The sequence below is a fragment of the Lissotriton vulgaris genome, chromosome 3_1 (assembly GCF_964263255.1).
Source record: "Lissotriton vulgaris chromosome 3_1, aLisVul1.2, whole genome shotgun sequence".
Lineage (NCBI taxonomy): Eukaryota > Metazoa > Chordata > Amphibia > Caudata > Salamandridae > Lissotriton > Lissotriton vulgaris.
Window position 1 is genome coordinate 1,773,621,316 of NC_141689.1, and position 23,944 is coordinate 1,773,645,259.

Consider the following 23,944-nt stretch of genomic DNA (forward strand, 5'->3'; position numbering starts at 1 on the left):
CCCAATATGACCAAGAGCCAATGAATCCTGGTTAAAGTGCTACATTTATAGTTTCCTTCTAGACTGGGAGGAGGTTGTAATGACTCATAGCTAAAGAGGCAGTTTGTTCCATTGCTATTGGTCCTAACTGTTGTCAGGGTGCAAACTTCCTGATGCGTTGCCCTGTAAACAGATCACCAAGGCATTTTACCCTTTAACTGTACAATGAGCCTATTTCATTGGAAGAGAGGAACTAGATGGAAGATAGAACATGGGAACTCTGAAAGACAATAGATGGTGATCTTCCCTTATTAGACATATAATAAATACCTCAAAGGTACAAAAATGTGATTATTACTAGTTAGTGAGCATCACCAGGCAGAAGGCTCAATGTGACATTGTTCATGATGTCTCTACTGGAAATTTCAGGTACAAACAAGATTTGCTCTGTCCTTCTCGGATGTCATATCCTCCACCACTTGATCAGTTTCTCCTCGTCTGCAGAAAGTACTGTCAGACATTTGTTCCTGGTGTGTAGGCCACAGTGTAATAGATGGAAAGGATCACGTGGTCGCTGATGTTGCGTCTGCTGACTAGGCTTTGTTCACAGGATTAGTCTCCAAAACTGTAAAACTGTTGAGAAAGAGTTATAGGTCTACCAGTTCCATACAGTCTTTTCAACTTCTGCCACAGTACAGAGACCGCCCTCCTCGCCGCCACGGACGACATCCGCATACTACTCTACCAAGGACACACTGCGGCCTTCATCCTTCTAGACCTCTCTGCAGCCTGCGACACTGTTTCACATAGCACGCTCTCAGCCAGACTTCACAGCGCAGGGATACAAGGAGCCGCCCATGACTGGATCCAATCCTCCCTCTCCGGCAGAACCCAGAGGATTCGACTCCCTCCCTTCCTCTCCGAACCCACAGAAATCAACTGCGGAGTACCTCAGGGATCTTCACTCAGCCCCACGCTCTTCAGCATCCACATGGCCCCCCTCGCCACCATCGTCAGACAGCATGGGCTCAGCATTGTATCCTACACCAACGACACCCAGCTCATCCTCTCACTCAAGTGGACTCCTGAAGACACCAGACTCTGCTTCCAGGAAGGAATGAAGAACGTGGCAGCATGGATAAAAAACAGCTGTTTGAAGCTCAACTCAGAGAAGACCAAGGTCCTCATCCTCGGACCCTGCACCTCCGCCTGGGATAACACCTGGTGGCCCTCTGCCCCTGGGAACCCTCCCACCCCTACAGACTACACTCGGAACCTCAGCATCATCCTGGACTCCTCTCTCTCCATGAACCTACAGATCAATGCTGTCGCTTCCACTAGTCTCAACTGCCTTCGGATCCTCCGTAAGACCTTCAAATGGATCCCCCCCCACCCCCACCCCGCGTGCAGAAGGACAGTCACCCAGTCACTCATAACCAGCAGACTAGACTACGGCAACGCCCTCTACGCCGGAATCAACAGAACACTTCTACATAAACTTCTAACCATCCAGAACGCCGCAACCAGACTGGTCCTCTGGACACAGCGTCATGAAAACATGACAACACCTACAAGCCCTCAAATGGCTCCCCATCGAGAAGAGGGTCACCTTCAAACTCCTCACCCACGCCTACAAATCCCTCAACATCGGACCAAATACCTCAATAACAGAGTATCCTTCCACGTAGCCAAGGGGAACCTCCGCACCGCCGACCTCGCCCTGGCATTGGTCCCCCGCATCAGCAGAAACAGAACTGGCAGGAGAGCTTACTCCTACATCGCAGCCAAGACCTGGAACGAGCTCCCTGTGAACATCAGACGCCCCCGACCTCTGCACACATTCAGAAGGGAACTCAAGCCCTGATCCTGAGCATTTTCCTGCCTCACTCTATTCAGTGATCTTATGGCACAAATGTCACATGTCGGGCACAAAGTCTGTGACTTTGTTGGGGCAGTCTACAAAGTATTCAGATTGTTTTTCCACATCATCAAGCCTGACATTGAATCTAGAGTAGATGTCACTTCCATCATAAGTTCAGCAATATCAGACTGAACCGAGGAAGACTCTGCTGGTGGAAGTCCAACTGGGACCTGAGCAGGATCCCTAGGGCCCGAGGTGCTACAGGGAAATACAGAATCATCGAGAAGAGCTGCAGCATTATTTCCTTGAAGGCCGCTACCAGCAGCCGAAGGTGCAGATGCTGCCTGGAGTGGAAGCGACATTTGGAGTACTCCCATCTGGACTCCTAGTCTTTGTGACAACACTCATCCTTGGACTGCGTCTTAGACTTACCCCAGGACGGTGATCTGGACTGCGATTGGGACGAGTGGGACCATGATTTGAAGCGCAACCATGCACCTTATGCTCAGCGACGTAAACCTCCCTGTTAACCTTCAGGTGCATTAGGGAACATTTGCTGCATAACTTCTAATCATGCTTGGATCCGAGACAGGAAAGACAGATGTCACGTGGGTCTATTATCGGAATCTTCTTCTTGCAGGTGCAACACAGCTTCAAGTCTATAGTTTTCTGGGGAAACATCCATAGCACACCTGTCAGCAAAATTGTTTTGGAAGTGGGTAAAACACTGATAAAAGTTTAGGAGAGGAGCTCCAGATTCGCATCAAAAGGTGAGAAAGTAAGAAACTTATGACAATGCACAGGAGTGGTACTTATATACAGTTGCGTGCTGTCGCACCTAAAGGGGGGGCGAGGTCCAAAGGCTTTGACTGTTGGATGAGGGAAGAAATGTCTGGAAAAGCTTTCAGATCCAGGAGAAAAGGTGGGCAAACCATGGCTAGCAGTATCCATCAGAACAGGAAAGCAGCTTATGGGCACTTTTGAAGTAAAGAAAATACAACAATGCATACAAAATATGATGAAGGTGCATATGAGAAGACGTCACTCACCTTCATTCCTCATGGCTGTAACATAATTGAACCATTCTTTTACACTTGCAACTCCATGGGGTGGGTTTTCATGGCGCCGCCGTGTAATCTTGGTGATTGTTGCCATTGGACTTTCCAGAGCTCCACAAGGTTTAGTGACCATTGTGTTGTGGCCCAAATGGAAATCAAGAGTTTGTACAATGTATGTGGAATGCTCAGCAGTACCTGTGGTTAAACAAAGAATGATCTATAAAGCAGAAGATAATTTATCATAATCTACTAAAATATTATTTAAAAACAAATCAGTGGCATGAATAACATTTATTCTATACTCAGACAAAGCAATATGAACAGTTGTGTTACCTTCTTCCCAGATCTTCTGTGCCTCTGTCCAAAATGCAATATTTGGTTCTTCCAGGTGAAACAGCGCCCATGATTTTGAACGGAAATTTGGACCATGAAAGCAAGCCAACGTCATGTGATTTCCATGAAGGCTCATTGATCCCCCCAACTGCACAGTATCCTCAGGCAATGGATCCTGAAACAGGGATATGTGACAGCCCGATATAACTTTCAATACTCCTGGCCAATGTCGGTGGTGAGCTGCATCCAACACTAGACGGAAGAACAAGAAGAACTGTCAATTAGATGTCTGGCCCACAAAGTGTGATTATACTGAAATCATTACTAACCTAAAGATTGAAATCCACAGTAGATAACTACTAAACGGCAACATAAACTACATTTATTCAGTATTACAATGTCTAACCTAATTCATTTCTAAAATGTGCGAAATGCTAAGCCCTGTATGTGCTGGCCGCGTAAAACTGTAATAAAATCAACATAAAACTGCATGTATCAGGTGGAAGCAGATCCTCAGTATGAAAACAACAGCAGACAACCTGGGTATACAAAGTTGTACTGAATGAATCTATTGTCACAGGTAAAGCATTAACTGATGGATGCTCAAACCAGAGAGTCCTCATCTTTTGAATTTCCTCAGGTGCAAGACAGGACCTAGAAGGTTCTATAGCAATTGCTCCCATGCACTGACTGGTGGCACAATTTGTCTACGCCGTGACCTCGCTGCCTCCAGAAGTGATGGCAAAGAGCTGCAAATAGACATTATCCCTGCACGCTGAAATCAGCTTTCTGGAAACTCTTCCACACCCTCAGACACCAATCAGCTGTGACAGACAACAATTGTGACTGTGTCAAATCTAAATTGGGATCTTTTTAGAATCTCAAAAGTCAACTCCACAGAACATGGAGGAAGGATGGCAGTGAGTAATGTGTGGTTAGAGCAAATATCCACCTGAAAGAGTGTAACCCAAAGTAAATTGTTCCTCTGATGGATACTTCTAGCCGCAGAATCCTTACCTTTTGAATCAATACTAAATCAGTACCTCTCAAAAGGAGAAGGGTCTGAGAAGTGGACTTACACCGCTAGTCCTGCAGGTCCGAGACGGAGAATACGGTCCTCCATGCAGACTTGATTATCGAGAGAGTTATGCCTGGTGAAGGTGTGTATGGATGCCTAAGGAGCAGCCTGCCACCAAAGCACCCCTTGGCAACACTACCATGGCAGCCTTGTCTCTGATGGAATGTGTCGAAAGGTCCCACTGGAGGTTCCTCTTTGGTCAAGGCAGATCAAGTCTTTAAGCACAGAACAATCCCCCTGGAAAGGTTAGTTTCTGGACCTCCTTTTCCATCTTAGCACTTGCAAAGCCGATAAAAAGTTGATCATCCACTTGTGCTCTTTTGTGCGCTCCAACTTAATACTAAGAGCTCTCTATGGGTCCAACTAGTGAAGCCTATACTCCTTCCTCCTGAGCAGGGTGAGGAGGAGCAAAAATATAGGTAGAATGATGAACTGCACACTGTGGCAGGGCAATACCACCTTCATCAGAAAGGAAGCACAAGTTTGCAGCATCAATTTGTCTGGGAAGAAAGTGGCATACAGAAGCACTAACAGCGCCTGCAGCTTACTACACAGAACACAGAAGTAATTGCAAAAAACACAATACTGTCTTAATGGCCAGCAATCTCAGTGAAATACTGTGCATAGGCTTGAAGGATGTGCATGTCAAAAAAATGTAGCACTATATTAAGGTCTCATTCAGTCATTATAAAAGGGCTAGGGGCTGGGGGACATATGTACACGTCACTTTAAGAAACACATAAATAAGGAGGGTTGGTCCAGAAAACGCAAAAAAGGCCGAAAGGGCCACCTAATAACCTTTAACGGTGCCCAGAGACATCTTTGCTTGGCCAGAGCTAAAACAAACATCAAAACATTGGAAAATGTGGACTGAAAATGATCAAATGGATGGCCTCTGCATCAATCCACAAACTTCACTCAACAACTAGAATAAACCAACTAGGTAGGTTAGCATCCAGCTGTGAAACTAATATCCACTACAATTGCAGGCACATCAAACCCTCTAAGTTGGATTTGCCAAATCTTTATGCATGGAAGTGAAGGTTGTGGGCTTTGGGTGGAAAATCCTTTCCTGTTGCTGAGACAGGAGGTCCACCCGAAGAGGCAAGAAGCTCTAGGGGGCAGATTGTCCGGCTCGAGCAATCTGAATACCACACTCTTCTGGCCTAATCTGAGGCTATCCCATGACTGACAGAATGCATCTCTTAGGGAGCCTCTTGTTGGAAACCATAACACATAGTATTCTAAGCAGTACCAATGGAACTCCCATGGTGAAAACCCCTTGAACTACCTACAGCAAAGACGTCATTCGTTATCTGCCAGAAGGTATCTGCAGAGCTCATGGGCTCTGTCATTCAGTGAAGCCGCCAAATGGTTGGCCGTTGAAGGGATTCTCTGGATGCCCAACCTCTTCCAGAGCTGCAGAACCTCCTGCCATATGGCACAGGGCCTGTGACCCAATAGCTGCTTGTTACAGTACCACATAGCAATTTTGTTGTCTGTCAGGACCTAAACTGGCTTGCCCTTGATCAATGGAAGAAAGTGTATTGCCATTACAATCAGTACTTGAATTGCTCATAAACTGCCAGTAGTGTGACAATACAGGTCATTTCAATAGTCCAAGGTAGCACTTTCAAAATGTAAGCGGTTACACTGACAATCTGTCTGGACAGATGCTGTGGCATTCCTGTTAATTTTTGGACAACTGTGGTCACAGCAGCTGTTGTGCTCTGTCCAACTATTAGGATGCCCTCTATCTGTGCCTTCAGTCAGCTTCAGGTAATTTAAAATATACGTCAACATGCTTTAATACATAAGAGAATAGTGGTATTGGGCATAGGGAAGGCGCTGCAAGAAATATTCACTAAAGTAATTCAGAACGCAACGTATTATACAGTGCTATAAGGTGGAGAGAACCACCCATCTCTCCTAACCTGCAGCCTAAGCTACAACACAAATATTCACCAAATTCCCTAGCACACGTGAATTTTCAAGTTAAATAACAATGTGACAATAGTAACAGAATAAGTATAATAGAACATGAATCCACAGCACAAAGCACGTTTCTTAAAATTTTCCATCTTTGATTCTTTTGATGATTCCTCTTGTTAATTCAATCATGTGACTGTTCGAAAGCCCAAAGCCAACACGTATTTCGTCGCCTCTTGTCATATGTACATGCAACATTTTCAAGGCTCAATTAGCTTCTCTTTGCACCGTTCACGTGTGGTGATATTTCCGACTGCAAATGACTCACCCTCCGGGCAGATGTAATCGCCACTAGAAAGGCGGTCTTGATGGTAAGCAGCTGGAGGGGACTGCTGTGTAAAGGCTTGAAGGGAGCACACATAAGAAAAGTGAGGATCAAATTAAGGTCCCCCTGAGGCATAACAAAAGGCTTGGGTGGAAACAAGTGAGCTAGCCCCTTCAAAAACCTATTTACAATTGGAGACCTAAATAGAGAGGCTTGGTCTGGCAGCTGCAAAAAAAAGTGGACAGAGCAGAAAGATAACCCTTAAGATTACCCAAAGCAGAGCCCTGCTGGGCAAGGGTTAGAATCAATAGAAAAACAGTGGAAAGAGAAGCAGAAAGAGGGTCAATAGTATAATACAAGTACAGTATAATACAAACTTCTGCCAACAGCAGGCATATACTGTCTTAGAGGAAGAGCCGCCTGGCCGCTAAAATAACATTCCATACTTCGGGAGTAATGTCAAAAGCCATCAACTGCTGCCGCTCAATCTCCACATATGGAGGCAAAGAGTTTACAGCTTTGGGTGGATGACCCTCCCCGGCTGCTGCGACAGAAGATCCTCCAGAAGGAGCAGCCTGATCGTAGGATCGATGGTCATTTTCAGAAGCTCTGTATACCAGACTCTCCTCGCCCAGTCCGCAGCCACAAGAATGACTTCGGCCCGGCCATTCCTGAACTTCTTCAGAACACAGGGCAGGAGTGGTATGGGTTAAAAGGTGTACAGCAGGCTGAGAGATCCACGCACAATGAAAGGCGTCGCAGACCGATCGCTGCCTTGGAAACTCCAGCGTGCAGTATTGTTGACACTGCATGTTCCCTTCGGAGGCAAACAGATCTAACCAAGGATCTCCCCAGTGCTGAAAGAGACCATGCGCCACCGCCAACAGGAGATGCCATTCATGATCCGCTAGGCATTAACGGCTGAGTTATTCCACCCTGGCATTCAGAGAACCTGCCATGTGTTGAACTACCACGGTTATGCCATGCTGTTTCAGTCATGTCCAGTGATGCAGGGCCTCTCTACAAACGGTCCATGACCCCATCCCACCCTGCTTGTTGCAGTATCGCAAGGTGGTGGTCTTGTATGTGAACACCTGCACTAACTTCCCTTTGACAGAGGAAAGAAATGCATCCAATGCTAGCCAAAACGCTTGAAGTGCCAACAAATTGAAGTGGCACCTTGACTCCACTGGAGACCAATTTCCCCTGATCTCCACCTCTCCCAGATGACCACCCCATCCCAGAAAATAAGTATCTGTTACGACTGTGAGATTTGGTTGGGGAAGGGAGAGGAGTCTGCTGTTGACCTAATCGCAGTTTGTCAACCACCACTGGAGATCTCGCAGTTCCTGCCGAGATCTGGACCATGTAGGTAAGAATTCCCCGATGCTGCGCCCACTGGAACTTCAGTTCCCACTGCAGAGTCTGCATACGCCATCTGGCATGCTTTACCAACAGGAGGCAGGGCGCCATGAGGCCCAACAGCCTCAGAGTCAGTCTCACCGAAATCCAGGATAGAGGCTGAAACATCGGAATCATAACCTGAATATTCTGGACTCGCTGCTCGGGAGGATGGGTCCGAAACTGCACTGTGTCCATTGAACAAGGAGAAAACTCTTAAAGATAACTTTTTTCGATCTTTAAGGACATCTCATCTCTAGCTAGAGTTGGTCCCCACCTGTAGTTCAGTGAACTCTTGTAATTTAATGCAGATTTATTTTCTGAGAAGGTAGCAAAAATCTATTCGACATTCTCAGAGGAGGCCCGCTGTGGTACCACAGGTCAGGAGGGGAGGATCAAGGTGGAGGAGGCACACCGCCTCGCCGTTTTCGATCTCCCCTCTTTAGAAGACCTGAAAAGCACACCAGTAAGTATCAAATCCAGATCTCCTACAGACCTGGCTACTCTTAAGGTTTTGAAAGTTAGCTTGGAGATCCTGCTACCCCATATCAAGCACCTCCTTGAACTCTCCTTTGAGACTGGCGTAGTCCCAATAAGTTGGAAGAAAGCTATTGTTCTTCCGAAAAAGAAACAACCTAGTTTGAGCTTGAGTCAGTTGGAGAATTTCTGTCCAGTCTCGCTCCTGCACTACTGTGCTAAAATTGCTCAGAGAATGGTTAATTCACAACTTACGCCCCACATCAATAAACATGGTTTATTACACCCCACACAATCAGGCTTCAGGGCCACATAATCCACAGAGTCAGCCCTGCTCCTATCTACTGAAACGATTCGCAGACAGGTAGATGATGGCCAGACTGTTGCTGTAGTCCTCCTAAATCTCAGTGCAGCCTTTGACATGGTGTCCCATCCACTTTTACAACGCCTTGGAGAAGGGGGGGGGGGGGGGGGTGCATAAGGTGGCACTCAAATGGCTGGGGTCCTTTTTAAGAGACCGGAGCTTTCAGGTGACCCAACACCTGCACTTCTCTAAAAACATTTTGCTGGCCCAAGAGGTCTCCCAAGGATCTATATTGAGCCCCACTCTCTTTAATCTCTATATGGCCCCATTAGCCTTGATTGTGGAGAGTTATGGGATCAATATTGTGTCATATGCCGATGGCATGCGACTGGTGGTTTCCCTGTCTCAGTCTCCAGAGGTCTCAGCCCAAAATTTCTCTAACTGCCTTCAAGACCTGGCACTCTGGATGGCAAATAACTGTCTACAACTTCAAGGCAGTAAAACAGAGCTATTGGTGATAGGAAAGACACCCTCTATATTGTCCTCTGCCTGGTGGCCACAGTCACTGGGCCCTCCCCCCTCCCCGAGCGATCAGGTTAAGAATCAGGGGTTGTGGATAGATTCTAAACTTTCCTTTGAGAGCCACACGAGAATGGGGTCAGAGAAGTGTTTTGGGATTTTAAAAGGTCTACGGAAGACTCTAGATGTGCTGCCTATCACAGCTAGGAAAACCCTAGTTCATGCATTAGTCAACTCTCACCTGGACTATGGAAATGCTCTTTACTTAGGAACAAGTAACAAATGCATACCCAGACTACAATACATTCAGAATGCAGCTGCACGCCTGATATTGATGCTCCCGAGAAGATCCTCCTCTAGGAAGGCCCTCTCTACTCTCCATTGGCTCCCAATACGAGAGAGAATGCTTTTTAAAACACTATCTATTGGTCATCGTATCTTGCAGAGGATGGGGCCACGTTATTTACAAAAGCTACTCACCCCATGTATACCAACACAGCATCTTAGATCAGTCGGGGCTAGGCAGGTCACAATCCCCAGAGCAAAAAAAGCGAGAATGGGAGCTAGCTCCTTCAGCTATTTGGCCTAAAAAAACTGGAATGCAGTCCCTCTCTCTTTGCGGAGTGAACAATCTGAGTCACTCTTTAGGAAGAAGCTGAAGACATGGCTCTTTCCGGAGTAAAGTTCTGAGGGGTGACGCGGTTCATACCTTTGCTCCCTAAAAGGCAGCTATACCGTAGCGCGGGGACACACTAGCTAGTGTAACCAGGCGCTTTACAAGCTTGCTTATTATTATTATTATTATTAAAAGCCCCGATGAAAGGGAGCGTCTGAGAAGGAGTCAGGTGTGACTTTGGCCCGTTTATAGAGAACTCCAGCGAATGCAGGAGGTTCGACAAAGTCTTAAGGTGGGAGACGACAGCCTGGAGTGAAGACGCCTTCAACAGCCAGTCGTTGAGGTAGGGGGAAGACTGACACCCCAAATCTGCGCAGATGAGCTGCGACCACCGCCATCACCTTGGTGAACACCTAAAAGGTACTGGTAAGGCCAAAGGGTAGCACGCTGAACTGAAAGTGCTTGTGGCCTACCTTGAACCGCAGGGAAAGCCTGTGGTACGGCAGAAAGGGGATGTGAAAATATGCATCCTGCAGGTCCAACGCTACCATCCAGTCTTCTTGGTCTAAGGTAGACAAGATCTGAGCTACAGTGAGAATCTTGAACTTCTCCTTCTTGAGGAAGAGATTGACATTCCGAAGATCTACCCTTTGTCTTTTTAGAATCAGAAAGAAGCGGGAGTAACAGTCACTGCCTACTTCTGAATCCAGTACCCTATCTATAGCTTATTTGGCCAGGAGAACTGTAATTTCCTCTTGGAGCAATTTTAAATGATCCTCCTCCAGCCGTTCTTGATTTGGCAGAATGAGAGGAGAAAAAGAAGGAAAGGCAGAGAATAGCCCTCCTGAATGATCTGCAAGACCCATTTGTCTGATGTTATGGACCTCCAGTGGGGGAGATGATAATGGATTCTCCCAACAACTGGAGTGGTCTGGTCTTGCAGAGTCAGACTAGGAGTGCTTGGAGGCTGTGGCTGCCAAGGGCAGAGTGGCCGAAGAAGTCTGGCTTCCATTCCTTGACGGAATGAACCGCATCCACGTCCCTGCAAAACTTGGGAAGTCTATACAGGAAGGTGGCTGGGATACGTCTGGCGTGGCTGGAACCCCCTTCCATTGCCACAAAAGGGGTAAAAGCTAGACTGGCCATGAGGTGTAGAAGAGAAGCCTAAGGATCTCGCAGTAGCTCAAGTGTCCTTGAACCACACTAGGGCCAGGTTTGCCTTCTCCCCAAAAAGGCAGGATCCATTAAACGGCATGTCCATCAAATTTGCCTGGACATCGCTGAGAAGCCAGTTGTTCTAAGCCGGGCATCACGGTGCAAGGCCACTGTCGATAAAATTGCTCTGTCCAGCGAATCAGTTGTGTCAAGGTCACATCCTTAACCACCTGAGAAAGCACAGCCCGGGCATCCACCGGGACTTGTGGCAGCACTTGCGCAACAGTCTCCCAAAGGGAGTTGGAGAAATTACCCATTAAGCATGAAGAATGCACTGACTGCAATGACAGGATGGAGAAAGAAAACATCTTCTTCCCAAATCCAGCCTCTTGAGTCCATATCCAGAGGGGCCGAAGGGAACGTGCACTGGGAGGTAGAAACCTGCACCACCACGTTTTCAGGGGTGGGGTGTTGGCTAAGGAACTCTGGGCCACCCAGAGCCAGGCAATGGCGACGTGCAATTGTCCTATTCACTGGAGCCCCTGTGCTAGGCTTGGACCATGTGCCTAGAAAGATATCAGTAAGTGCCTCATTAAAGGGCAAAAGGGGTTCAGAGGTGGAATCCTCGGGCTGAAGCATTTCAGTCAGGAGGTTAGTCCTGAACTGCAAAAAGGACAACTTCAGTCCGAGGACCTCGGCTGCTCTTTTGACCACCATTGCATAAGATACCCCCTCTCTCTGTAGTCACAGTGAGTGGAGAGAGCATGCCAGTATCTGGGGAAGTGTCCAGTCCACTGGCCTAACCAAGTTCTTTGTACCATTCCATCTGTTCTGCAGAATCATCCAGGTGTTCCAAAGGGTCCATAGACCCCACCCAATCCTATCCAGTGTCTAAAACATCATCAACATGTTCAGGCAACAACATGAAACCCCCCCCGATTCTATTGACGTCGGAATCGGCAACGAGCGACACTATTCCGACTCCATGTCGTCAGGGATAAGGATGGGCATAGAACCGCCGGTGGGCACCAGCAGCCCCGAAGGCACGATTTTGTGTCCAATGCCAGGGAGGGTCGCAATGGCACGACCAGCACCATCTTGGATCCAAGATCAGACTCCGAAGGCCCCACCTGCCCTGTGGCCGGAGCCAACGGAGTAAAATCCGTTGGGGCCCCTCCTGACCCAACGGGCTCGATGGCTCACCAGAGGGGTCGGCCACTTAAACATGTGGGGCATGGATTCATAAATATCTTTAATTATGGCGGGGGCGCTGCGGCTCCCAGAAAGGGAGGGAGGAGCGAAGTTGACCCTAGCTCTGCTCCGCAGAAGCATGCCTAGAGTGTCAGTGCTTCTTACCACGTTAGTCGACGGACGACAATCAAGGCGAAGATGAAGTCCGCTTGGACTTCTTCTTCTTCTTCTTGTGCCTCTTCCCAGAGTGTCCCGACGACCTCGAGTGGGACGAAGAGCACTTCGGGCGCCGGGAGCAGTCCTGCGGCCTCCTCTTCTTCGACTGGGACCGGGACCTCTGCGGAGTCTCTCTTGATGGTGTCGACTGCCAGACCGCAAGGAGCTTCATAGCCCACTCCTGCAAGACCTTCGGAGCCATAGCCCGATAGTTATAAGCACAACTTTGATTCTTGGTCGCACTCAAGACACCAAAGACAGACTAGATGGGGATTGGTTACCAACATCATGCAGTGACAGGCACTGCACAGTTGAAACCCTGTCTTCCTCGAGGACATCCTTTCTCACACAAAGAAAAAATGAAAAAGTCTACAAAAGTCGAAAAAGGCCTGTCAAAAAGCGACAGAGGGGTAGCTCTTCTCAGGATCAGCGCTTAACCGGCACGGAAAGAAAAGAACTGACATCCACGCGCCTGGGTGGCGCCTATATAGGTGACCCGGACGTCATAACAGACACAAACGATGCTGACCACATCACGCGGAGCCGAATGGTGCCACCCGACAGTGCACACAATGGGTTTTGATTAAGCAAAAGTTTCCGGATCCAGCCTGACCTCGGGGAAATTCAAAGGTAACAAATCTGCAGCTAAAAGTCTCGATCAGATGACTAGTGACATTAGCATGAGGCAAGATATAGCTAAACCAGTCATAGAACGATTACAAAATAGAGGCAGACTTAGCCTGAATCTCTTTTTGCTAAATATTTCTACCCAACTCAGAGAGGCAATTCATTCTCAGCTCTGGCTCCAGCACTCAGGAAGAACCAAACCCGGACCCACCACTGCACTGACAATTCCTTAGTTTTTCATTAAAAAAGTCTAAAAACTTCAAATACTTTTGGGACCTTTAGTTAGTTTGGTCCTATTAATGCTAGCACCAAGAAGCAACTTCATAAATACTGTACCTAGACATAGTGAGAATCTCATTAAATTAGAAACACGGCAGTTCTTACATGGTAAACAGCAATGGTCAAATGGTTTAAAATATGACCTGTTGGCTTCAAAGGTGCATTATCACAACTGCCATTCTGGTTGGAAACTTAATGTACAGAGGAAAAGGAAGATTGAATTGTAAGGTGTCACTGATAATGAAGGTACTATATAGCCAGTATCATGGCAAAATGAGGGATTGGTTGTTTATGCCATGCAGTCCTATAAATACCAACTAATGTCCTCATAGTGAGACCTAAGGATATGTAACAACAGAAGCACATTTATTGACTAGATCATATTTGATGACTTTCCGTAGTCCTGGATCAGGAAACACCAGGCATGTTCATAACGCTTTTAGATCTTACTACATACAGCACTGCTTTCAGTTTTGTTTGATAACACTTTAAACTGTGAAATGATAAGAGGCAAGCAGAACATTAGCAGAAACCCTTAGTAATATACTGCCTCCTAAACTGAGGATCTTCATTATCCAGAGAATAAAGATTCTATCTTGAGACCATTACCCAGAAGACAAAGGTCCTCTCTTGCTACGTCACCCGACTTCAAGTGAGCATTGTACCACTTCTACATATAATATCCAAATTATAATTCATATATCGCTAGTCTGACTTTAAGTAACAATGAAACACAATATTTGCTTTTATTCTTACACTGTTCTCGAGAGTTCTTCTCGATGGTATTCACCACTGTTTTAGGAGGGAGGTATGGACCAGGCCCCCAGGTAGACAAAGCCCGCTTGCTGGTATCAAACTGTTGCGTGAAGAACTCTTGTAGCTTCATGCCTATTTTGATCAGATCTGGGGTAGTTGATCGTGATATCATAACCTGGAAAATATCCCACTGCAGGTCTCCATGCACAAAAATCTCACTGTAAGAACAAATAAGATTATTTTATTTTTTTGAGAAATACAACATTAAAGATTTAACTTCCCATACTAATAATGATAGATCTGCAAAAACAGTAAATTTCACATACTAAAGCTGGAATTGAGGTTCATAACTACATCATCTTCACCTCCTTTTGAAATGAGAACCCTACATGTTACTCCAGTACTCCAGTGCTGGTATCTTTCAAAGACTCAGATTGACATGCTTAAATGCTTCCCCATTACCAGGCTGGGAATTGCTTGTACTTTCAAAATAGCAATAAATTGTGTTAAAGTGGCTTTCTCCGCTTCCACCGAGTGAACAAACAGTTCGTGTTCACCACATTAAATTTGTAGCGTTGTGGGCATGAATGGTTTGTACACTTCATTGTTTAAGAAAATCCCTTTGCTGTATGCTTGCACCAGAAGGATTTTCTTTTAAAAAAAAGTTGGGGAAGAGCTACTCTCCTGTGTTAGCATAATTTTTTTCCAATCACTGTGACCTTCATATGGGCACAGTTTTAATTTGTTCCTATTGTGGGTGAGAAGTCAGCCACACAACTAGGGTCGTTTTTAATTGAGACAAGTGTGGAAAAACTGGTTGGTAGGCACTTTGTAGATACTATTAGACTTTTGGAAATTTCCCTCATATAAATATGAGAAAAATGCATGATTTTAGTTAAAGTTTGAGGTTTGAAGGGCATTCTCCAATGTTGGAGAACCCACGCAACCAACATCCCTGGTCTCTACTGGGTGTAGGTTTCCTTGGGTGTCAACTGAGCCTGGACCCAAATAACAAAGATACTCACATATTCAAAACAGTGGAATTAATACTGAATCTGTCTCCATTTCTGGCTTCTAAGACAAGCCAGTGTGCAAAAAAGAACACATTTTGCAAAATGCACTCTGAATGACATGATAACATAGGTAACTCCAAATTTAGAGTTGTACAAATAACCACTATTCCTAAACTTGGTATTTTGGGTGCATTTGATAAAATGCTGAGGCTTTCTTCATACAGTCTTTTTTTTATTAGATTTTACCATATGAGTTGCTGCATTGTCAGTACACAAAGAAATATCATTGTACCCTCAGTTGCTGGCTCTGGATATTGCATGATTTTGGACAACTAACAAACAAAATATGCCTGCAATCAGAAAGGTCTGACGGATGTAATGGAATATTATTTTTGTACCTCAGGAAAAAATGTTTTCCTACTTATTTGTATTTTAACAATTAGTTTCTTCGGGAAAGCAATGAGAAATCTATACGAATGAGCACTCTGAATATTTTCAGAAATGTATAACCTTCAAGATTTAAAAGCAGGTTTCACATCTGTTTCCGCCACAAACTACAAGTAGGCAGGAAACACAAAAAACAGGAAAAATAGACTACAACTTAGAAAAATGCAAAACCTGTTGGTAAAAATATTGTTTTTTTACAGCTCTGATTCTTTCTTACAGCTTGGTCACTTACACTTTCTTGTACAGGACTTTGCTCCAGTTTTTCAAAAATCAAAATTGCTTAATTTTTAATATTTGCTTGGTCCCTCCAGGGGAATCCAGTAACCCTGTAACCCTGGGTAACTTTAAAATCCTCAACTTGTGAGAAAAAAAGGACACAAATTTGGCCTAGATACCTTCTGAGGAAAAAAAAGTAATGAAAGCTTAAGCATGTGGTGCTTCAAGCAAAAAAGGTGTTCCGAACTGTGGTGGAATAAACCTCATACGCTGAAGAGTTGAGGTCCAAAAACAATGTTTTTTTAGTAGCACATTGACCTAATTTGAAACAGCCCAAATTTCAGCCAATCGGGTGAATGTGCCATGCACTGTATTCCACCTACAGGCCACCGCAGCTAAGTTTTCATAACGCAAATGAGGCGAACAGGGAGAACAGCTTAGTGAGACAATGACCAGGAAGGTTCACATGCTAATCTATGGAATTAAGGAAGGCTGGCGAACTGGAGTTACAGGTAAGGAACTAACTTTATCAACCCGCACTGGATCTTTTAGAAATTGTGAGGCCTGAATCACAACAACAAGCAGTAATCTCAATTACACAAACATAATTAGGCTCACTGTAAGTGTTTGTAGGGCTGGTGGCCCTCTACAGAATTCTCTTCAATATTCACACTCAGGCAGAAATTTCTGGCGAATATGCACTGTTCCTCCAACTATATGCATGGCTCATGTCCAACAGTGGCAGCCCTTGTAGATGACATGAATACAATTGGATGTACAGTTGAATGTACAAACACTTGACCCCAAAAGTCACTTCGCCTTTGTATGGCAGAAAGTGATGCAGGAGGAAATCTACTAGTAAATGCCCTGCTTTGCCAAAGAGAAGCCCAAAACAACATCCTGACTATAGTATCATCACTACAGATAATTAATTCAGAAGAAAGACAGAAGTACTACTGGTTTGTCCAGAGAAAAGGCAGATTAAAATCTAGGTATAAACTTCAGCTTGGTACACAAGGTAACTTTTATCTCTGGAGAAATTAAGTAAACACTACAGCTCTTCTGCCCTCATCGCTGAAGTAAATATATAAAAGGTGCTATTTTCCAAGTAGGAGGCACCATTTTTGTGCTCTCTCATGTTCAATAGGACAAAAAGCTCTAACTACAAAACCAAGCTTTGTGCTGGGGCGATCTTCCTGGCAGAAGAAGGGCGTTCAGGTGGGGAGGATACTAAGGTTATGACATAACGTTCATGGACAAGCTGGAGCACCCAGTGATACCTCAGGATTCCCTTAAATAGGTGGAAAAATGGGAGACCCCACCCACTGGCAGCAGGTGGTGAAAAGAGGAGAAGTGAAAGACGTTTTGAGGAGCTGCTGGTGATGTCCCTTAGGTCCACGAGACATGGAATGAGCAATAAAGCTCCTTGGAGCGGGGAGTCTGGACCAGCTAGGAAGACAGTTGCTTCCATTGGTGTTGTCCCCTGGAAAAACGCTGGAAATGATGGTACTAATGGAGGAAGTGCTTCATTGGAGAGGACAAGCCTAGAGATTGTGCCATGGTGTGAATAGTCTTACATCATTCCAGGAAATAATCAAACTTAATCAAACTCTTCCAAAAATCCACAAAACCACTGCTGATTAGGTCAGAGATAGGGTTCTTCATGAGGTCAAGAAGAATGACAACTACAGAACTGGAAGGAGGGCAGTCAGTGCAGAATTGGCAGTTTGATATAGTATCACCCAGAAGGTAAATAGCTTTTTCTTCTGATGACTACTTCCAAATGCAGATTCCCCACCTTTTGAATAGATAGCAAAGCTGGTACCAAAAGGTGGATGGTTTGAGGAGAGGACTACACACCAGGAAATCCTGCAAGGACCAACCCAGCAAAATGGCACTCCCTGTTGACTTGAGAAGCAAGGCAGTGATAAAAAATGTCAATGAGTCTAAGGGGCCACTGAATAAAGAAAGAGAGTACTGTGATGATGCATGGTTTATATATCTGCAGAGCATAGCTAATTACACTTCACTTTGTTGGTATACCTTTTCTAAAGACAAAAGACCCTGACCCATTGAAGTGGCATGATCCATCATTGGGATACTCTGCTTCTCAACAAGTTGATAATTTGGTCGTACCTGGGTGGGTTCCAAAAAGTAGTAATTCTTGTTGGGGATCTTATTATGGGAGTTCAGTGAGTAAGAGAAATGGGTTCAGTGAAGAGGAAATACATGGGATGACAAGGAGGTCAATGGTCCCACTCATTTGCAAGTCAACATCTTTCAGCCATCTACTATGAGCCCCATGTAGGGTATATGGCTTTCATCAGGACCAAAGATTCATAAGGGCACTAACCCTTAACCTACATCTATCTTTCCCTGCCAGATGTAAGAGGGGTAAACACATGCAAGGCACAAGGCACAAGAACCCTAAACAAAAATAAATATTGAATACATGTGGTTATATTAAAGCCATTCATGTTGACGTATTAGCAGTAACCTGTAATAAAGATACAGTGGGGATAATGAGGAAAATGTAATCCAGCAAAAAAGAAAAAAAAATGTATCTCCTAACATCAACATGTGTCACACACAAGTATTCACTATTGTGCTGCAATACACCAGTCTCAACTCTGAACACGAGTCCAGTGAGACAACAGTTTGTCACTCACCTTCATCACACCTAGTACTTAACAGTGACCTTTGGAGTTAAGACCTTTGGAGTTAACATACTGCACGAAAAATTATCACCTACAGTAAACAAAAAAAAGTACCAAACCTGCGTTCCACAAGGGACGATACACTTGTTGGCTGTCCATCTTTCCACCACTAAGCAGTCCTAACCATGGAGAAAGATGCTACACTGGTTCGGAGGGAGCCTACCAGCTAACCGGTGCCAGGACAGTAGCAACAGGAGGAGGGCTCGGAATCACCTTAAGACCCAAAGGTACACCAGAAGGAGCGAGAGCAGGCCTGAGCCTCATGAGAAAAGCCACTTTAAATTCTGGCACTTAAGAGGGACAAGAAGGAACTGGAAAAGCCAGATGTCTGTCTGACAGAACTGGGCACAGCCCAGGAACAAGGTCAGTCACTGGTGTCAGACCTTTACTCACGCACGACCAAATCGAACTATGCCATTGAGCTTGGAGTTGATGAACCAACCCAAACTAACAATCTATCCCAAGGCCAAGTATGTTGTCAGGGGAGGAGCTTTGCGCGTAACCAAGATGGCCGCGTGAGCACAGGGCTCCGGAGACCCTCGTAACCTCCCACATATATCCTGTTGTTTATCCTATCTCCTATTGATGTCTACGTGAAGACGAACCACGGGAGAGGCAAGAACTGCAATCGGAATTCAGATCAGACCCCGGGAACCGGAGTTATGGCACTTGGAAGATTGCGGCCTATACCTCTGTGATGCCCGGCTGTGGAGTTGGCATGGTGACCGAGGTGCAATTGAACAACATCGGCCTGAGGTGGCGGGGATGACCGGTCCGGTTCACTTTCACTTTTGCCCACTAGAGAGATCCCGGACTGGGAGCGCTTCCCTCTCGCTGAGGGCAACTGTTTGGCTTGGCACTCGAGTGTGTATATTTCATTGATTGACCTGTTCTGGAAAGGCGCTTGAGCCGTGTTCTCCGGTTGACTCGAGGGACCTTTGAAGCCTCCATCTTTCCACTCAGTGTGACTGTTCCAAGTCGACCGACATCGATTGCTAGTCGGGCATAGCCTACCACTCTTCGGCTGCCTTGTTTGCCCTTTGTCCCCCCCACCCCCGTTTGGGACCATACCTACTACTTCCCGAAATGGCGGGGGACAAACAGAAGTCTAAGACCACTCGGCGGGGTGACTATACCAAAACTAACATCATAGATCGCTATGCCCAGGCTAAGGGGTCGCCCAGTGAACCGGGTAGGTCGCTGGAGGAAACGAGAGATCCACTAACTTCAGCAGCCGAGCCGACCCTACAAGATGTTATGGCCGCTATCAATGGGATCAGATCGTCCCTTGGGAAACAAATGGAGACTCTCGCCCACAAACTCGATACAGTGGCGATTGATGTGAACCTGATCCGCACGGACCTAACGAAAACCAATGAAAAAGTTAAATCATTAGACATTAAGACTTCCAGTCTGACAGACGACGTTGTTGAGCTACAGACGGAGGTTTGCAACTTAAGGCCCTCCAATTACCTTTTTACGCGTCGTCTGAAGGATTTTGAAGGAAGGGCTAGGCGGAACAATGTCCGTATCATTGGAGTTCCGGAGAAGGCGGAGGATCCGGCAGCTGTCCTCTTTGTTGAGAACCTCATTGTTAGCCACCTTGCACCCAAGGGACTGAGTACATTTTTTACTGTGGAACGGGCTCACAGGGTTCCGGGTGGCAAACCTAAGGTGGGTGCCCCACCTTGGCCTATGATAGCACAGATTTTTAACTTCCGTGATAGAGACGCTATCCTGCAGGCCTCGCGGGCGGGTGGTCCCGTAAAGTTTGAGAATTCTACCATCAGCTTTTATCCGGACTTTACCCAATCGGTCCAGAAACAGAGACTTGGTTTTCTTGGGGTAAAAAAGACACTCCGTGAAATGGGCCTCAAGTACGCCATGCTTTTTCCGGCCAAGTTACGAATTGAACACGCAGAGGGGACCTTTTTTTTCGTTAGATCGGAAGTGGTGGCCGACTGGCTGGATACTCTACCGACCCATCATCCACAGGATGAACAGGCTGGCGGTGCCTAGTTGCGATCGATGGAACAGGATTAAGCGCTTTCTTTGTCTGGTTCCTGGGGTCTTTAAGGGGCTTCGAACTGTGGTGCACTAATTATGTTGTATGGTTCGGTGTGACATTTGGGGGGGTTGCAGGGCTATTGACGGGTCTTTTTCCTCCTCTGCTCTACTTTCTGTAGCTTAGTTTAGATGTGGAGGCGACAGGCACACTGCAAGTTGGGGTGGCAAATCCGTCCCTTGCTCACTTTGCCACTGGATTCAAGCAAGCCGGGCTGAAGACGGCTGGAATGCCAGAAACCGGTCCTCGGAAGCTTGCTTCCGGTCCAGGGAAGACATGGCTTGGCAGTTCGGGCTGGACTGTTCCCATGAGGCACAGGGTCAGACTGATTTGCATATAGCCATGTCTGAACTGGGGTGGCAGAGTGGGCTAAAGAACGGTGATGGATTAAACCCAGATCTTTTGACTGGGTGTGAGTGTTTGATTGATTCAGATGCTCTGTCCATCACCACCCCCTTTTGTGCCGCTTTTGGCCGCCATAAGTGTGGCAGGGTATGCTCAGACGTGAGTCCCTTGCTCACTTTGCCACTGGATTCAAGCAAGCCGGGCTGAAGACGGCTGGAATGCCAGAAACCGGTCCTCTGAAGCTTGTTTCCGGTCCAGGGAAGACATGGCTTGGCAGTTCGGGCTGGACTGTTCCCATGAGGCACAGGGTCAGACTGATTTGCATATAGCCATGTCTGAACTGGGGTGGCAGAGTGGGCTAAAGAACAGTGATGGATTAAACCCAGATCTTTTGACTGGGTGTGAGTGTTTGATTGATTCAGATGCTCCGTCCATCACCACCCCCTTTTGTACCTGTATTGCGATTAAAGCAGTTGGAATACAGGGCGTTGGTTACGGACGCGGCTAAGGCCATGAGTCGAGAGCAACAGGGACGTCTGTATGATGTGGGAGATAAAGCAGCTAAACTGATAGCATGGTTGGATAAGAGGGACAGAGCTAGTCGTGTGGTGCCTGAGATTGAGATGGCGAGTGGTGCTTGGGTCACTGACCCTGTGGGGATTGTTGCGTGCTTTGCGGATCATTTTCAGACGGTGTACTCCTCCGTGTCGGACAGGTCGGAGGAGGACTCTCACTTATTGTTGCGGGACATTGCTCTGCCGAGTCTTTCAGATGCAGATAGAGAGCAAATGGATAGTGCAATAACTGCTGATGAGGTAGCTCTTGCGATCCGCTCCCTGCGGTCTGGTAAAGCCATGGGTCCTAACGGTCTGCCGATAGAGTTAAACAAGTTGCAGCCTGACAAGATAGCTCCCTATGTGAGAGATATGTTTCTAGAGTCTCGTGAGTGTGGTTCTCTCCCCCGTGATCAGCCACTTGCGACGATTCTTGTTATACATAAGGAGGGGAAACCGAGGGATAAGTGTGCGTCGTACCGACCGATATCTCTTTTGAATGCCGAGCCTAGGATTCTTGCAAAAGTATTGGCTAATCGACTGATCACTGTTATTAGCGATCTGATCCATCCGGATCAATCCAGATTTATTCCCCATAGAAACACCGCGCTGAATCTTAGGCGTCTGCACGGAGTTTTCGTGAGGGCAGCAACGCTACGTGAGCCAGCCATTTTGGCGTCGTTGGATGCCACGATGGCTTTTGATACTGTTGAGTGGTTATATCTGTGGGCTGCGTTGGCTAAATTTGGGTTTGGTCCCGGTTTTATTAGCTGTGTGAGGCTCCTTTACGAGGACCCCCTTGATATAGTCCCTGTTAGTTATTTTCGTACAGTTGAAGGTCTTCAAAGGAAATTGATATGGGACGGTAGACCTCGCATTGCGCTTGCCAAACTAACGCTTCCGTGGTACGACAGGGCTATTGCTCTCCCTTACATCAAACGATATTATTGGGCGTCTCAATTGGGGGACATTAATCATGGTATGTATGGTCCTGAATTGAACCCTGCTTTCGCTATGGATAGATGGCTGCTGCCTGGGGGTAACTACTATAGGGCGCTGTACTCGAAATCAGTGGTTAAGTCTTTGTCGGGGCCTACGAAGATGGCAGTTCGTATATGGCAAGATGCAACTAAATCGATGGGATGGAAAGACCGCTTAACTTTAGCTACCCCACTTTTAGACTCTGATAGACTTGGTAAACTGTGGAAGACTAAGGGGTTTGATAAGTGGGACCTCATTGGTATTAGCAAGGTGGGAGACCTCTGGGTTAAGGGACAAGTGAAATCGTTTGAGACTTTAAGGACGGAGTTTGAATTAGGGAACACAGAGTACTTCCGCTATGTCCAAGTTTTCCATGCCTTGATGTCAGTCTTTCCGGTGGGGGAGGTAGTCCCGGAGTCGTCCCCGCTTGAAGATAGATTGTTGGACGGTCATGTTCCAGACAGTACTATTTCCCTTGTCTATTAAAAGTTGATCAATGATAGGTCAGACCTCCTGCTGCCCTTACGTGATCTCTGGGTCCGTGACGGCCTCGAATTGGATGACAAGGACTGGCAATCGGCGATCTCCTCTCCCAAGGAGGTTGCGATTCCAGCGAGACTTCGACTGGTCCAGCTTAAGATCCTTCACAGAGTGTACGTCACGGGCCCCCGTCTGGTTCCGATGGGCTTTTCCTAGGACGGTCTGTGTAAGCGGGGATGTGGGCAGGTGGGGACATTTCTTCATATTATTTGGGAATGTCATGAAGTCGCGGATTTTTGGAGCGGGGTGTACGATGTAATGAAAGAGGTGACGGGGGTAGCTCTCTTACCGGAGGCTAGGCGCTGCTTGTTAAATGTCTGGGAGCCTACAGATTATGATGTAGCCCAGACCCAATGGGCAACCCTGGGGGCCATGATTGCTAAACGGGATATTGCACAGTTGTGGGGGTCCCATATTAAGTTTGCACTATTGTCTGTTTATTGCTGCTCCCCCTGTCCCCCTCCCTTCCTCGTATTGATTATTGATTATTTGATGTACTGTTTTTGCATCCTCGTTTGAACAAAGCACGCTGTATACTTTGTTCTTGCCTTGCTTGTTATATTCAATAAAAATAAACAAAACAAAAAAAAAGAAAAAAAGAAAAGAAAAAAAGAGCATTGAAGGCACCCCTTCGGGCTGTGCCATATCCATTGGCCAAAATACCAAGCTGGTCTGAGCTAGTAATTCACGTCTTGAAATAAAACCTTGTTCGATCAAAAAAAAAAAAAAAAAAAAAGGTTGTTGTCAGGACAGGTGGTTAAAACTATGGAGCACCTTCAAGGCAGAACTCTCAAGACAAGTGACGATGGATTGCTTGAGCTTAGACAATGTGACCGCAATTCCTTGGCAAGCTGTATAAGAAATACAATTTATAACCGGGACTAAATTACCTTTTTAACTCACCAGAAAGCATTGCTCCTAAATCCAAGGAAGTACTTAAAAGGGCATTTGGATCACATAGA

The 23,944-nt window shown here is 46.3% G+C and overlaps 1 protein-coding gene across 15 annotated transcripts in view; it reads right to left on the reverse strand.

The window, feature by feature from the left end:
- BLTP1 (bridge-like lipid transfer protein family member 1) overlaps positions 1–23,944 on the reverse strand; it is a 1,831,302-nt gene that overhangs the window by 66,125 nt on the left and 1,741,233 nt on the right. For all 15 annotated transcript variants that reach the window (XM_086962202.1, XM_086962209.1, XM_086962198.1 and 12 more), the window contains 3 exons: positions 14,105–14,322; positions 3,232–3,483; positions 2,890–3,093 (listed from right to left, as the gene is read on the reverse strand). In XM_086962202.1, the coding sequence (XP_086818328.1) occupies positions 2,890–3,093; positions 3,232–3,483; positions 14,105–14,322 (674 nt within the window). The remainder of the gene's footprint in view (positions 1–2,889; positions 3,094–3,231; positions 3,484–14,104; positions 14,323–23,944) is intronic.